This window comes from Cannabis sativa, chromosome 3, assembly GCF_029168945.1.
Source record: "Cannabis sativa cultivar Pink pepper isolate KNU-18-1 chromosome 3, ASM2916894v1, whole genome shotgun sequence".
Taxonomy (NCBI): Eukaryota; Viridiplantae; Streptophyta; class Magnoliopsida; order Rosales; family Cannabaceae; genus Cannabis; species Cannabis sativa.
Genome location: NC_083603.1, coordinates 41788818 through 41807745, shown reverse-complemented (window position 1 = coordinate 41807745; position 18928 = coordinate 41788818). Strand labels below are relative to the sequence as shown.

The 18928-nt window shown below is 28.7% G+C and overlaps 1 protein-coding gene across 1 annotated transcript; it reads left to right on the top strand.

Annotated features, from left to right (window-relative positions):
• Positions 1-8357: 8357 nt before the first annotated feature.
• Positions 8358-16067, top strand: LOC115708902 (LOB domain-containing protein 4). Its single transcript, XM_030636926.2, has 2 exons — positions 8358-8764; positions 15353-16067. The coding sequence occupies exons 1-2, from the start codon at positions 8564-8566 to the stop codon at positions 15782-15784; spliced, it is 633 nt and encodes a 210-aa protein (XP_030492786.2). The 5' UTR covers positions 8358-8563; the 3' UTR covers positions 15785-16067.
• The last annotated feature ends 2861 nt before the right edge of the window (positions 16068-18928 follow it).

The following is an 18928-nucleotide window of genomic DNA, read 5'->3' as shown; positions in this document are numbered from 1 at the left end:
AATAATAATGTTGTGAATTTTTAAATTGAGGATAAAACATAATTATTATTATAAAAAAAATAAAACTTATCTTTGAAGAATTTTTTCACTCAAAAAATCACAATGTTATGTCCAAACAAAATAAACAAATGCTGCCAAAGCAGCCGAGATAACCTTCACAGTAATGCCTTTCAAGGAGCTGATGATACAATCATTAACCCAATCACCCAAATGGTTAAGCCATGTTGTCAAACTAAACCACTTGACAACAACTTGTAAGATTTTTCTAAAGAAAATGCAGTCGAAAAATAGATGCTCATGGGTTTTTGAAATTGCTTCACAGACAGGGCAGAGAGAAGAGTTTATAGTTATGAATTTGTCAATAAGATCACGAGTTAACAAGTGTCTATTTATTATAGATTATCCAACACACAAGTATACGTATCGTTTACAAAAAATAGACTCACAAGAGTGAGGTCGATGCCGCAAAGATTGTAGTTAATTACCAGACAATTAAATTACTAATTCTATTTGGTGACAATAAAAATAAGAAAAGATGTTTACTTTCTACTAAAAAACAAAGAAAATAAATAATTAAGGTGAAATTAACAATGAATAAAATTTAGGGTGATTAATTTCGATTACATATACTTTATATATATGGTTTAACATAATTTAATTCTCAAATTCTAATTTTCATGTGATAGTGGATTTACTAAAAAAATTATATTCGGGCTAGGACATATAAATCTCAACTTATATGTAAATTTTCTACTGTCGTGATAAATTTAAATACATAGGAGGCATTAAACATATAAATCTTAAATGCTACATAAACTATATAGGTACTCTATGGCTACGATTCTTTGGGGTATTTGGGGGGCTCGAAATGACATGCTTTGGAATAAGAAGAATGTACATGTGGAAAGAGTGGTTTCTGCTGCAATTACTTACCTTGATCTTTGGAAGGTTGCTCAGGTTAATAGAGTTGATGTCCCGATATCTTCTGGTCAAAATTTGACCTGTATTGAGCACCGGTCTAAACCGTCTATTGGGGAGTTAAAGGTTAATTGCGATGTTGCTCTTTTTGCAAGAGAGAAGAGCCACGATATGGGGTGGATTGCTCGAAATCATGATTATGGTAGTTTTATTGCAGTTGATGCTGTAAAAAAGAGTGGGCAGCTCGATCCCCTTGTTACTGAAGCAATGTCGTTGAAGGAGGCTCTAAGTTGGGTGAAAAGTAATTGGGGAGGGGTGGTTACTCCTATGGGTGATATTCCTGCTGCTGTGGTTATGGAGACTGATTGTCTCATGTTGGTTCAAGTCATTCAAAGCAACAAGCAGATTCCGTCACCTCTTGGTCTTATTATCTCGGAGTGTATTTATCTTATATAGTCTATTTTTTTGTTTTCCATTGCAGTTAAGTTTGTTAAATGGTATAGAAACGAAGCGGCTAATTGGTTAGCTCGTTATTCTGGTTCATATCCTGATCGTCTTCCCAGTAGGGGATTGTCCCTGTTGCTTTGGAAGCTATTTTGATAGTTGATTTGCTTTCATGAAAGTTGCAATCTTTGGTTCAAAAAAAAATATAGGTACCCTCGTCCTATCTCAAAATTTATATCTATTTTACTAGAACACAGTCAACACTCACTCCTCAGATGTTATATTAAAATCATAAAATATTTAATTAGTGATCAAACAATTAAAAGTAATTAAGTACGAATAAAATAGATGCACATAGAAAAATTAGGGAATAACTAAATCATGCTAATTAAACTAAAATAAAGTGTCAAACAATCTCCATAAATACCCTAATAAAAATTTAGCTATTCATAATCAGTGTAAATATCTGATAACAATTAAATAAGAACATAAAAAATAGTAGAAGAAAAAAACTCGTAAAAAAATATTAATAAAAGTCTCCAGAGCCGCTTTCTACCTCTAATTTTTGTCTCCCAAAGTTGTCTCCCAAAAATTGTTGAAAAGAGGCATTTATATAGCTAAAAAACGATAAAAAAAACCTATTTTTTGCTGTTTAAAAGAGGCGGGCTGCGACACTAGTGTCGCGGTCCTTGAAGCACGATTTTCGGCAGCGATCGTCCTAGTACAACGACTAATAATGCTTTGGCCATAATTCTTTCAATATTGCTTAGAATTAGACGATTCTAGATGTTTTGGAAAGATAAAAGAGAGATCTAAAACTTTTATTCAAAATATTTTTTCTCAAAGTGAACGCATCATAGTCGAAAATTATCTTGAAGCTTTAGACTTAATTTTCGATCACAAACAGAGCGTGTTGAGCATCCAAAACTTAGAATTTTTTGCCACTCATACCCTAGAACTCCAAATTCTATGATAATTAATTATATTCATCTCATTTAACATGTTTCTTCTTATTTTCAATTCATAATTTATGAATTTTACCATTTAAATATAAAATAAATAGAAAATAAGCATAATTTCATACAAAATGAATATAAAATTGAAACATACCTCTAAAATACTTTATAAAAAGCACCTAAAACTGGCCTACCACTATTCAAGGCTTCCCAGAGAATAAGCTTGTGTTTTGGAATATTAAGTTTATGCCAAACAATTTAATAATAATGCACCTTATATTTGCAAATTAGTGAGTAATAGAACTTTTCAACTTTGTATTTTCAAATTAGAGAGTAATAGAACTTTTCAACTTTGTATTTTCTCAATCACCCGCCTTAATCATAGTCTCTTTGTGGATGTAAAGTATAAGTTTGACATGTTTCTTAAAGTACCATATTGCATCATGGATTGGAGTTATCATCCAGAAGTCACTATCCTTCAGATAAAGTGCATTAAATCCACCAAACCCATAAGCAATCTTACTTAGTCGAGATGGCCCAGATATATTTAAACATCAAAGTTATGTTCTACTTTTTTCTTTCACGAAAGCCAAACCACCATAGTCCTTAAGTAAAATGTTCCTAAGAACTTAAATGCAACTTATTGTCATTCCCATTACTGTCCTAAAGGAAATTACGATAAAGTTCATTGATGGCATAAGTAACCTTTTAATGCATAATGAATATACTCATCTAAAAGTTGTGAATACTCAATAAAATAGAGTGGATAAGTTGAGATCAACCAGTAAAAGATAGGTGACAGCTATAACTTCCTTCTAATCTTCTCTAAGATCCCCTCATAGTCAGTTTCTTTCCATTTAGTAGGGTGAAGATGAACTACCAAATATTGCAAAGGGAAAGTTCCAATTGTCATCTTTGAAATACTCAAAAGCTCTTTCTTACAATCATCATTGATGCCACACCAAATTAAATGGAAGACCTTCCATAGTTAGTCAACAAGCCTGTTGTAGCGCAAAACTCCATGAAGGCCCCATGAACTAAACTCAAAGATCTGGCATTGTCTTTGAAAAATATAATAAGATTATCTGCGAAACAAAGATTGGCCATCTCTAGAGATTTACACATAGGATGGAACCCAAAGCTCTAAGCACGAGAGGCTTGGGTTAACAACCTAGTGAGATGATCCATCACCAAAACACAAAGCAAAGGGAAAATAGGATCACCTTGGCAAAAACCTCTTTGTTCTTTGAAAGAGTCATAGAATCTCCTATTCAACATTAGCGAGTAAGAAGTACCACTTAAGCAAACCAACACCCAACATAGGGAAAACATAACCCTTTTAGAAGATCAGCCAAAAAAATTCCAATTCACAATGTAACGCCCTAAAAATTAGGCACGTTACCCTAGCAATTTAAGAAACACTAATCCCATAGTCCAGGATTACTAGAAAGATAAGCGCGGGAAAATTAAACTTTAAACTAAAACAGAATGAAATTAAAAATTGTAATAGCATTAAACTTTACAATCAAAAGTGACAAGTATCGGGATCCCAAAAATCTCTTACAAAATATTATAAGTCTTTTCACTAGCCGACCTAAGCGGCAAAACAGAGTTACAAAAAGTACATCGCTGGTAGACCCCAACCTGCTTGGTTTAGTATGGCCCGAACATGTACATACATCGCCCAACTCTCGCACTCATGGCTGATAAGAGACAGATTTACCCTTTCCTGCACAGTAGAGCACCCGTGAGCCAAGTCCAACAAGACAGTATAAAATATCAATTATCATAATTAACACATCACATAAACATTAATTCCATTTCACATTTGTCTGTATGACACAGACCCGCGTGTTACGCTCACACGCCTATGTGGCATAGACCTACGTGTTACGCTCACATATCTAAATACAATAAGGTCTTAGAACGGTTCATCTCGGTTCTAGTTACCAAGTCCAATCCGATTATACCTTCAACGTATAATCCTTAATCTCAATACATATATAACATGGCATTGCATTTACACATTAATAATCATTAAGGTAACAACCCTAGGCCATTAAACCGCTCATGTTAAGATAATAACCCTAATCCTAGATCTTAATTACTCACATATATTATTTTTAATATAAGCGCCACCACGCATAACTCTACGTTCTAACTACTGCCTTACCTGATGTCCCGCAAACGTGAAGATTCCAAATCCCTGGGTGCTCCTGACCAAGTGGCGGTAATCCTAGTCACAGTTTCTGGGATTCACATGTATAGGGTTAATCCCTAAATTCACTTTCACATAATATAAAATTGGCATTCAAAATATAGTTAATCACATAGAGCTCAGAACGAGCTTTCCAACGATATATAGAACTCCCAAAACGGAGTCTCCAACAAGCCTCCAAAGCTAATTTTATTCAAATAGAAAAATCTAAAATAGACCTTTGCTTATTGTTCTTATTCAAAATCCTAATGTTCCAACTCAGAATGTTGCACCACTCAATTACCAATGATTGCTGAAAAATTAGGGTACCATTCCCATTCAAAGTCTCTTGAGCATGTAAGACTTCATAAGTATTATACTCGAGGTTGTCACTTCATTATCAGACTTTTTCTTTACCCCTGTTTTCCTTGGAGTAATCATTTCCCCACCCTTCTATTGAGAATAAATATATATCAGGCTGATGTATTGATGTTGCTTCAATAGAACCTATATCAGACTTCTCCCCTTGAACCTTAAGAATCACCACCTGATCATCTTTTTATTGATGAGCTTTTGAATTTTTCCCCTTATTCAGCTTTTCAATTTTTTTACCCAAACTATACCCTTCTCTTTGGCACAATTGCTCACATTGTGACCAAGCACACCACAAGTCGCACATTTCGTCGGCAGCCACTCATACTCAATAGATTGCACCACTAACTATTTTCTTTCATTTAAGAAACTTATAGAAGTTGGAAGATTATCAGATATCTCAACATCTACCAAGATTCTCGCAAATTTAATCATATTCTTATCTCTAGTACCTTATCTATCATGATGGGCTTGCATATAGTACTAACAAGAGCATTAAGAGTATTTTTTTCCCCAATATTACAGCCCCAATTCATTCAATCTCACCCAAATTGGTACTGATTTTATTACCATTCTAATAATATCAAGATCAGTGGACCATGTCCTAATCACCACTGGTTTCTTATCAAATTGAATCACACCAGTCAATAAAATAATATCACGAGTAGCTTCATCATGAAAGCTAACTAGAGTGAATCCCGGGTGCATTCTAACAATTCGGTCGATACCTAAATTTTCCTAAATCCTCTTGATAAAACCCTTAAAGACATGAAATGGTGGGTTTGCCCCCAACATACAATAGAATTTTACCAGTAGGAAGCCTCAACAACCACCTCTTCCATATCAATTCGAGCAATCAATTGATCTCCAATTTTCATGGGTTCAGTGAAATTAAGCTTGGTGGAAGGAATACAAATCTGGTTGGCCTTGAAATTGCTCCACAAATTCTTTGTCGAACTCAGATAGTCATTTTCACAAATTTTTAGATTTCCCCTGATCTGTTTCTATCTAAGGAGGCGCTTCTAGGTCTAACTATGTATCGTGGAACACCTCTACTGGTTGGATCGCCTCAATGGTTCGAAGAAAGTTCATCAACGATATCGACATAGCTCATGATTTTAACATCGAGTTTCTGAGAAACCTTCTTCCTCTACCCCATGGAGAGAGAAGGGCATTTGCACGCTCGCCTTTTTGGGTTTTCCTGCCCTCTAAACTTTATACACTATTAAGTTGTGTCTTTTATGATATACGACTTTAAAATAATACTTCTTGAAACATAACTTTTACAGTCCTTCCATTACATTCTTTTAATTCAATTTTATCGTGAAATGAATGACACGTATAGTAGATATATAATAGTTGATAAATAGATGCAAATTAAATACTTTATAATTTTTATGTTAATGATTGAAAAACTAAAAATATAAATTATTATATATATGAAGTCATTTATTCTATTATTCAATAACTTTAAAAAATAAAAAATATATTTAATTGGCATCTATTTATTACTACTATCCACCTTGTCATTGATTTTTATTAAAATTAAGTAGAATGTGATGAAATAATCATGTTACTATACAAATTATATTTTAATAAGTATTATTTAATATGGGTACAAGTTGTATATCATAAAGAATATAATTTGATAGCTAGTGTAAAAAATTTACTAACAAATGTTAATATTATTCATATATTTATAACATCATATCAATATCATCATGATGCATATATACATATCATATGGTGCATGTGATGTGACCAGAGTCATTGTATATGCATGTAAATTAAAAAGAGCCAAAGGCATATATATATTACTATTAATTGATCAATTATGTATATATTATAATAAGTCATTAATCTAGGTGATTTCAGCTGCTAACGGTTGGAAAAAAGCCAGGTAGGTATACCTCTCCTTCTTTCCTTTGTCTTTTCAAAATCACTGTACGTGCATGCCTATTATTCTTCTATTTCTTTCTCCTTTTTTTACAAAATAGAATGGTACACGTATTAATTTGTATATACATATATAAATATTATATGTGGGTGAACAGTATTATTGGTAAAGAATATATAGAATATATAGTAATGTCGTTGTGGGTTATGTTATGTATATATAGGGTGTCTGGTGCAATTTATACCATACATCATGATCATATATATATATACAATATACAGTGATTATTGGGTTATAAATTTAATACTAAGTCTCACATATAAATTTGATCTACACAGTAAGTCCCACATATTAAGATTACTTCAAGTCAAACATACTATTTAAAATTTTTAATTAAGTAATGAGTTACCAAAAATAAAATATAATGTTGATATAGATAGTACTTATTAATTCATTTAAGTGGCTCTCTTAATATTGTAAATATGTCATACTTACAGTCCTAATCATTTATATTTAACCTTCCTCAAGCTAAGTAAGATTGCACAACTTACTCAATATTTTTTTTTTATGCTATACTAATTGTTACATGCACCATACCAACACAATAAATATTTATTTTAAAAAAAAATAGTTATTATTAATGGTATAGGAAGATTGGTACTTTTCTTGGGTGCCAAAGAGGATCGAACAATATCCTAAATCTAAAGTGAGTTCTTTCTTAATTTAGTGAAGAGAACTAATATATAAGTAAGAGGAGTCTCACCAATATAATTATTTAGCATCTCATAAAAAATTAATTTATTCCATGATACTTTGATCAATGAACCCTAAGCTTAATTGGCCAGTGGAGCTGGATCATTTAGTCAACACTTAAATCACTTTTTTTTTATGAAAAATTTTTCTTAATTACTACCAATTAAAATGTCATGATAACTAATGAAAACACTTTTTTTTTTAGGCAATCCCAATATAAGGCTAATAGCTTATGATGATATGGCATGTTCTATGGTTTGAATTTGAGGCAAAAGAAAGAACATAATAAAGCACTAATAAACAAAACTTTTTTACTGTTAATTAAACTCTCTTTAGGTCCCTATCCAATAGGAAAAGCACGATTAACAATGTTTAATTAGTAACATCACATACCAAGAAACTAATATATGTATATAGAGTATTGTTATTATTAGGCAACAGTAGTACGTGTCTAACACCTTTATAAATGACACTTCACGATTGGTTAGCGATATTCTTTAAAAATTATTTTCTTAAGTTATGGAACCGAATACATAATTACATCAAGTATGACACATAGGAAAATATTAAGCACTTTTTAGCAATTCTCATATAATAAATCTCTATTAAATTAATAACAAATTGAATTATCCAAGGTAATTAATAATGTAGTTATTTTATTATATATAGAATTAGTGGGGCCAAAAGATCTTATCAAAAAACAAGTGATTTGTGTAGCAAAATCTATGGGCTCTTATTTGGTAGGACCATGTTAAGATTTGGTTTCTACTTGCTTGTCTATATAACCTTTCACAACCCTTACTCTTAAGCCCCCCCTCTCCTCTCATCTTTTTTTTTTCCTACTTTTGCTTTAATTTTTCCTTGTATTTTTTTCTCATATTATATCTTTTTATTTTCTTCAATCAATTCGGTCCCAATTAATCCATTTATATATATACTTACAATTACATATATATTCTCTAAATTCACATTTTCTTGCATTGTTATCATTTAATATTAGTAATTATAATAAATATATATAATATAATGAAGGAGAATAGTAATATTGGGAGTACTGGTAATGGAAGAAAACAAGGTGGTATGTCACCATGTGCGGCGTGTAAGCTTCTGCGCCGGCGGTGTGCGCAAGATTGTGTGTTTGCTCCATATTTTCCGGCCGACGAACCTCACAAATTTGCTAGTGTTCATAAGGTCTTTGGTGCTAGCAATGTTAACAAAATGTTACAGGTAAAATAATTAATTAATTTATTCTTAATTTCATTCTTCATTCTTCCATATGTAATGATATTAATAAGCATCGTTTAATTATATTTAATTACATGATATAATGTGTAAATTATACCATATAAAATAAAACAAACAAGAAATAATATAATAAATAAGTACACAATCAATATATATAGATGAATTATATATTAGATACACCTTCTTCACATGTATTCAATTTATAATATATATACCACTAAATTATATATTTATATATATACCATATAATATATAATGTTATACTAGAGTTAATTAATTGAGAACACCTTATATATGGTTAATATATAAATCGATAACAACCTTCATTCTCTGCCTAATAAACACCTTATATATGATTATATATAGTCGATCACATTTATATGCATATCTTCACAAAAAAATTATTTATTTTTTTTTTTTTGAAAGCAATGAAAATTCAGAAATGTTTTTTGAAAAAAAAAAAGATCAATCAAAAAAAGAATCCTGGTATATATTATTTTATAAAATTTATTAATATTTTTTTTCTTTCTCGCCACTAATTATATTATTTTATAATTTTTCATTCATATATATATATAATATTAGAGAAATTAATAAGCTTATTAATTATAACATATATATATCAATTATAATAATGTCAAAGAAATTAAGCAAAGTTGAGAGGTGAGGATCTTATTGTTAAAAAAAGATATATTATATATACTATTGAAATTAACGAGAAAGTCGTGATAATAATAATGATGATGTTTAGTTAGCTATTATTGATTTGTTTGGTGAGTTTGATAGATATATGGTTTTATTATTTATTTATTTATTTATTTATTTATTTATTTAGAGCAGGCGCCTTATCAAATTACAGTCCCTAAATTAAAAGCTAGAAACAATTAATTAAAGGGTAGAGATAGAGATTAAAATAAATTTTATATTTTTACTATATTTTTTTTTTTAAATTTTTAGTCACAACAACACTTGTGATTAATTATAAATTATCATTTTTATATTGTGATTAAAAGACTAAAAATATTAATCACAAAAATTATAATTAATTCGTTGTAATTAACTAAATGTATTTTTAGTCACAATACTTATTGTAACTAAAATTAAATTAGTTACAAATTGTATCTAAATATTATATTTTAGTCACAAGTGATTTTTATTGCGTAAAAATTATATTCAGTCACAAAAAAATTATATTGTGACTAAAAGTAATATTTTTTTTTTGTAGTCTTTAATTCTTAGTAATTTCTGCATTTTAATAATAATAATTAGTAGTACTTCCTATAATTAGTAATAAAATGGCATTCAACTTTTGCTTCTTTGGTTCCTAACTCAATATTATAAAATGTATTGAAAAGAATATGTAAAAGTAAACCTATGTACCTACCTTGCAAATATATATATATATATCTTTATATATTAAAAGTGCCTATCTAACGGCATTTCTTGGTTTAACATTCTTGGTTTAACAGAATATACTTAAAAATAAAAGAATATTCTGTTAAATTTAACGATTAGGTTTGATCTCCCGTTAAAAAATAAACCCAATAATTAAACCCAAAAAATTAAACAATCTTTTAAATAAACAATCTTTTAAATATTAATAATCTCTTTTTAAATTAAAAAAATCATCTTAGCCACATATCTCTCTAACAAACCTATCTTGGGAGAATATTAATAATTTTTTTATTTATTTTTTAAAAAAGAAAAATATAGATAAAATATCCAGAAAAGATAATATAAAAGAAGATTGATTGTGTTAGCTTAGAGATTTTTGGGCTTGGGCTTAAAAAAATAATTAAAAAAAAAAAGATGAAATGGGCCGTAATTAGTATTTACCTTATATGTTTGTGCTTATTTTTAGTTTTATTTTTAATTTTACCACCAAGAGGAGAAGGTTGAAAAATATTAGAATATGAAAATATTATTGGTGCTTATTAGTAATTTGCAAAGAATGTGAAAGTCTATAAATATATAGTTGTGTAGCTATTATTAGATATGAAATGAGATAATAGAACTTTTTTCAATTAGAAGATTAATGTACATTTTACTATTAATAACATACATTATTATAACACAACTATGTTTTACTTACTAAATATACTGACACATATTTTATTTTTATAAAACAAATCGTTCAAATAATTATACTATTTTAATTATTAATTAAAATAAAAAACTAAAATATTAAATAAAACTAACACTACGTGGCTTGGCACGTAACAATCACCTAGTATATATATATACACGACTATATACCTAGTTCTTATAATTTATTTCTTTATTTAATTGATTTTCTCTTCTCTTTTCTTTTCTAATTTCCTTTCTTTTTCACTCTTTTGATGGTTATTTGATTTCTTTCTTAAAGATAGGGAATTAAATAGAAAATAATAATACGAAAAATATATATATATATATATGGGTAATACTATGGTAGGACCTAGCAAAAGTTCCCTACCGGTAGGGAACTTTTTTTCTAACCGTTGATTTTAGATCTTGTGGTTATTATGAAGTAAGGTATATACTCTTACTATAGAACTGCTTGTATACAATTAAAACTTTATACATATTATAATAATATTTTAATAATATATTTATTTTAAAAAATAAAATAATATTAATAATTAAAAAATTATTAATTTTTTATTTTTTTAATTATTATTATTATTATTTTCTAAAATTAATTTAAATTATTTTTATATAAATATTTATTTTCAAAAATTCTTCTGATATCGGATCGCTTGAATGATTTTATATGCTCTTTAATTGGAACCGTACCAACTTGTTTCTCTTAAACTCAATTTTTTTGGCAGAAAAAATAATATCAAACCGAATTAATTAATTTTTTTTATAAGTGGCGTCTCAAAACAGCAGCCAAATAACAAAATAAAAACCACTGAAAAAACAGTCAATAACACCAGAATCACACACAGCCTAAAAGAAAAACAAAGAAAAGACTAGGTGTAAACATAAAAAAAAAAAAAAAAAAAAAAAAAAAAAACCATCGCAAATTATGAAAAGCTAAAAAAATAAGAAGCCAAAAAAATGAGTTTAGAAAAAATAATTCTTTTTTGAAAATAAATACCAATATAAAAATAATTCAAAATAACTTTTTAAAAAAAAATAATTCAAAATAACTTTTAAAAAAATAATTCAAAATAAAAATTAATAAAATTTTTAATTATTAATATTATTTTTTTAAAAAATAAATATAATTAAATATTATTATAATATGTATAAAGTTTTAATTGTATACAAGCAGTCCTATCGTAAGAGTATACACCTTACATCATAATAACCACATGATCTAAAATCAATGGTCAAAAAAAGTTCCCTACCGGTAGGGAACTTTTGCTAGGTCCTACCGTAGTATTACTCTATATATATATACATAATTTATTTATGGAGACCCATATATTTATATATATATAAAGAAGAAAAGGAAAAGAAATCACTATTAATTTGGAAACCCTAGATAAAATTCATTTGTGGTCATATCATTTATATGTGTATATAGAAATTTTTAATGGTTATATCAAATATATATAACTATAATTTATTTTAGTTGTTGGATTATTGTTAAATGGTTGTAATTAATTACACTAATCTAATTTTATTTATTTCTTTATAAATAATAAATAAAAATATTTATAAATATTAATTGTAAAAAATGTCTTATTAAATATTTTAATTAAAAAATTAATTTATTTTAAATATATAATTAACAATAATTATTCTAAGTGTAAAAATAAAATTTTTACTTAGGTAACATGTTATAACAAACCATATAAAAATATAACCATCACTATCTCTAGGTTAATTTCCTTCATAGAATTATCCTATATTTACTTTCCTATTTTTTTGTTTTGTTTTATTATAAAATTTATACATTTTTTCTCTAGCTTTTGTTATTGGTTTTTCTCTTCATCTTACTAATCCATTTCTTTTTGTTATTTACTATGATTCATTATATATAAAGTGGGAAAATAAAAAAGTATATTAGAAAATACATATCATATGATAATTAATGATTATATATATTAACCATGCAAGTTGATGTGTAGTATATTAATTAGTTTAATTCCGTTATTATATAGTGGTTGTTTACCGTTGAAGACCACCACAAAAGTGATAAGAATTATCTCTGTTTTACTAAAGATTCCTTCAGAGAAAAAATTAAATAAGAATTAATATATATATATATACAAAAATTAATTTGCTTGTTTTTTTTCCTTTTTTGAAAAGGCATACATTATTTTATTTTACTATTATTTATTTATTTTTTTTTTTGAACAAGGCATAAATTAGCTTTTCATACTATGAAGCTTCACAAATTTTTGTGGAGAATAAAATAAGTAAAGGGTAGTGGTTTCCAAAGGCTTAGTTTGATTATAATAATAACATTTTTAATATCAATTATTTATCTTTATGTAAATACTTTATGACCATCAGCTAGATATTTTGTTTCTTTTTTTCTTTAATTATTATTTGTTTATATTAATTAATTAAGCAACTAACTTGCATAATTATCTTCCAATCATGCTGCTATATATATGAAATTATTTTTAAAAAATATATATTATATATCTTAATAATGTTTTTCCTTTTGCTTTATGATCGTGGGTTACATTGAAAATGACAAGTGCATCATGATATGGGTCCAAAAGAGGTTGATACGAATAATAAGAAAAAGTAATAATTAATAAAGCTTTGAAATTTTCATTTTGTTAATTATGTGTTTTAATTGATTATATATATAGTTGATTAGTGACTAAATTCATTTTAATGCAATCATGACGTCATCGTGATGATTGTAAACCATAAATAACTTGTGGCTTAATATTTAAGTTACATAATAATATTTGTTGAAATCAAGCTAAATATCCAATATATAATTTAGAGATTTTTTTAAGAAAAAAGAAACAATTTCGAATTAATAATATTTTGTTAAGAAAAGTAAATATATATATATATGATGGTTATGATATTCAAATATATTGTTATAATTTTAATTTTTTTTATATTATGATGTATATTGTAATTATTTAAATATTTTGCATAATTTTTGAAAAATTTATAATAGTTTACAAATAAAAAAAAATATATGATTCAAGTAATATCCTATTTATATGCCTATAACACAAAAGAGGTATGTGGATAATAGATTGTTTGAATCTTATTTTTAATATGTTAAATTATTTTAAATTATCAAAATTTTACAAAATATCTTAATTAATAACTACAATATTATACAATACATACTATCGTATAAAAAATTTAAAATACAATATAAAAATGATTAAAATTCCTTATTATCTTATAGAAAAATATTGAAAATATTATTGGTATCTAGCGTCTTCTTAATTGTTATTATACTACTACTATAAGTATCGAATCTTATATAATTTAATTACTAATCGATCTTAGCGCACATTTTAAAGTGCACCACTGATAATCAATAACAATTCTCTTTCTCATTTATATATATTATATAAAGTCATTTATGTAAATTTATAGATACACGTACGCACCTCATGACCTTGTTATTAACCACATAATATATGCATTTTCAGTCAATATATAATCTAAATTTATGCTAGCATCTTTAGTCACTCATCCCAAAATCCATATATTTATATATAATACATATCATGCCAAATTATTAATTATTGGTAAATATAGATTCCATTAATTTCCTTTTTAAAGCTTTGCCTTTATTTTTCTTCTTCTCTTTTGAATGTTCTTTGTCCTTTAAAAAGTGAAATTTTGATTATAATTTTTTCTCCATGTTTGGAGTACATTTTTGACCTATATAGTACAATTTATTCCTTGCACAAATCATGATCATCTTATCCTCTACCTAGGGGAGTTCACATAAATAACAAATAAAAACATATACATCATACAATTTACAAACATTAACAATTAATATTTAGATAATTATACTTATACATATTATTAAGTACTAATCAAGAGGAAAACCCCTAATTGAAGTATATTTAATTTTTTTTTTTAATTTTTTCTATAACAATATGCTTATTGTAATACAGTAGCATATTTCTTACAAAATTTTAAGAATTTCCTGTTAACTTATAGTGTCATAATCAAAATTTAATTAGTTTGTTACACAAATATTTATCTTTTCCAATACAAAAGAGTGATTATTTTGAATTTCTAATTTGGGCACAATAATTTTTTTTGAAATGTTTCAAAAATTTACCAAAGACCTATTGTCACTACAATGGATATACCGTCATAATTATTATTTTTTTTAAAAAAAAAAAAATTAAATCACCGCTTTAGGTGGATTCCTATTTACTCAAACTTTACTCGGCCTTTGATCCTTGGCCAACTAGTTCTTCTTTCTTTGTCTTAGTCGAAGTAAGGTTGTAGCATTAGCGTACAATTTTCTAGTTTCCCTTCAGACATGTCTGACGAAGTTTCTCGTAGGAAACTTACATGAGTAGATTAAAAGTTAATTACTGTTTTTAAGTAGGGCTTTGAATATAATTAAGGATTTTTGTTGGGATAATTTTAGTTATATAATATAGTAAATAATGATTTTAATTACAGGAACTACCAGAGGAGCAGAGAAGTGATGCAGTGAGCTCAATGGTATATGAAGCAAATGCAAGAGTGAGAGATCCTGTGTATGGATGTGTTGGAGCCATATCATCCTTACAACAACAGATTGATGCTCTTCAAACCCAATTGGCTATAGCACAAGCTGAGGTAGTCCACATGAGAATGACCCAATTCTCTCCCACATCCAATCATAATCACCACCATAATAACAATAATTATAATAATAATAATAATAATAATAATAATAATAATCCAATATCCACCACCACCACCACCCTAATTAATACTCATGAAAATACTAATAAACACCATCATCATCATCATCATCATACCAAGTCCTTTTTTACCATGGACATGGCTGTAGTAGATCATCACCATCATCATCAACCTAATATGGGAGAATCTTTATGGTCATGCTAGCACCACCTGCCTCATTTATTTATATATAGCTTTAATATTATTATGGCTTTATTATACTTAATTAATTAATTAATATTCCTAATTAATTATCACTTTAGTATTATTATTATTATTATTATCGACCATATATATATGATCATGGCCCATACTTTATATATTGTCTGTCTCTTTTTTACTTTTCTTCTACATATCATATAAATTTAGATTATCATGATGATGATCATCATCATAATGGTTATTAACCACATATTGTAAATTTCTAGCTTATAAGTAAACTTGTAATTATCAGTTTTATTTTATATATATAAATGATCTTATAGTATATATGTTATCATTTGTAGATATATATTTCTTATATAACAAAGTTGATTAATTCTGTGTTTTTCTTTTTAGGCAAGAATATATTCCTATTAATTACATTTATGCTTAATTAAATCATCAAATCATCGTGGATTCGTTTGGTACATCATATTGTATATATATTATATAGTATTGTGTTATATTGTATTGTATTGTTAGTATATTTAATATAATACTATATTTGCTAATGACTTGTATTAATAATAAACTATGTAAAATTATAATATCTTTATCACAAACTTGACTCCAAACTTTGACCTTGGCCCTAGACCAAGACACGAGTCTAGGGTCTGGGTATAGGATTGAGTTGGGTTTGGGTCCGTATCTAGGGTTCAGATCCAGGTTTAGGTTCATATTCGGGGTTCAAGCCCGAGTTTGAGTTTGGGACTGAGTCTGGGGCAAGTCTAGGTCTGCATGTCCGAGTGCAATTCCAACTTCAGGTCCGATTTCAAATTCGGGTCCCGATCTAAGTCCCCAACTTAAACTTTGTAAATACTATATAATACAAGTTAATACTGATAATTATTTATTATTAAATAATATGATTCATATTATATTGAAATTTATGATTATAATAATTAATACAATACAAATTTTTATTTAAATATAATATTAATTATTATTTAATATAATACGAATCTTATATGCCTGCCAAACGAGCTTGTTTAAATAATTAAGCTAATTATTATTTTATTTTTTTGAAATTCAAAAAAATTTATTAAGCTCAACAACAACACGTACAAGATAAAGTTACTTACAAAGTTTTTGTTAAAGCTTCCACTCACTCTCTATCTATTGTACTTAGCTTTCAAAGAGTTTACTCTAGCACAAACACTATTAGCAATACAATTAAAAGTGACTTTAACAGTGGGAAGTTTTTGCTCTTAAAGAATTTTATTTCTAGCATGCCAAATGAAATAAATTTTTTTGCTGTAATAACACTCAAAAGAACCTTTCTTTTACCTCTAGAAACTTTTGCTTTCTAAATCTACTTTAGGACGTCATGGAGTTCTTTTTTTCGACTAGAAATACCAATCTAAAGTCACACTGCTTAATGAACCACCAAACTGCTGTAAATATAATTAAAAAAGAGGTGAGAATGACTCTCTACTCCACTTCTACACAACAAAGAGTTGGTATGATTAAATCAATTAAGTCTGTCTGAGTTATATAGACAAATGACTCTTTAAAATTAACCAACTTATGAACCAGTGTTTGAACTTGACTTACTGAATTTTTGACGTGGAATATCAATCCACGATATAATGCCTACCAAACTTAATTCTTTAATAAATATATAATGAAAATAATAATTATTCTTGTTTATCCAAATTAAAGATGATTTTGTTCTTTTGGTACTGGTAATCCAATTATAAAAACAACCCTATAGAATTTTGTTAAGACAAATACCAGCAGCAGTCCCTAAGGTGCAGCTCTGTATGGTGTACTGCTGCACACACCAGCCCCTACTCTTGGGAGATATTTTCTTGCCTTGCTGTAAATGATTGTTTCAATGATTGTGTGTACGAATTCTGTTATGAGGGATATTCTCTTTGCTTTCTGTTATGCCACTTGGCATCTTGTAATTGGTCCCTCTTGTATCATTCTTCTTATAAATGAATTCCTCTGGCTCAGAATCGAATGAGCTGAGTTTTACAATTTTCATTTCCTTTAAAATCTTTCTTGGTATCAGAGCCGCAAAAGGCCTACGCCAATGTCGACTGGGAACTCTCAGACTCCACCCCCTGCAAATCCACCAAATCCCACCATTGTTCCTGCTTCGAGTAATGCAGGAGTCACCTCCAACAACAATGGTTCATCCAACTATAGCACCAACTTTACTCAGCCATTTAATACACTAAACCAACCCTTCTCCCTCAAGCTTGACAGAAATAATTTCACCCTATGGAAAACAATGGTTTCAACCATTATTCGAGGGCACAGACTCGATGGTTTCATCAATGGAAACCGACCGTGCCCCCCAGAATTTCTACCTGCAGAAACTGCACCAGAAGGCCAACCTGCGACTGGAGTGCAGCTAAACCCCGACTATGAGCACTGGATCGTGAGTGACCAGCTGCTCATGGGTTGGATCTATAGCTCCATGACAGAAGGAGTGGCGACTGAGGTAATGGGGTGTGTTTCATCGGCTACCCTGTGGCAAGCCTTGGAAAATCTCTTTGGAGCTCACTCAAGAGCCAAAATGGATGACACAAGAACACTTATACAGACAACTAAGAAAGGTAATACTCCCATGGTTGAGTATTTAAGGCAGAAAAAAATGTGGGCAGATAGCCTTGCACTTGCAGGAGACCCATACCCCGAAAGTCATCTTGTGGCTAATGTGAACTCAGGTTTGGGTGCTGAGTATCTTGCTATTATTGTTCAAATAGAAGCTAGACCTAACATTTCTTGGCAGGAATTACAAGATATGCTTCTAGGTTTTGACAGCAAGCTTCAAAGACTTCATGGCAGTGGTGAAAACTCAAAAAATTCTGGTGCTAATCAAGGAAATACACCAGGACCAGCAGCAAACTTGGCTGCTAAAACACCACATCCTGGTGCTGGTAGAGGCAGGGGTCAGTTCACTCCTCATCATGCCAATCGTGGAGGTTCAAACAATCAATCAACTCGTGGTGGAGGTTACAGAGGTCGAGGCAGGGGTCGATCTAACAATTCCAAGCCTACTTGCCAAGTGTGTGGCAAGTATGGCCACTCAGCTGCCTATTGTTACAATAGGTACGATGAATCCTACATGGGTCAGGACCCTCACTCACAAAGCTC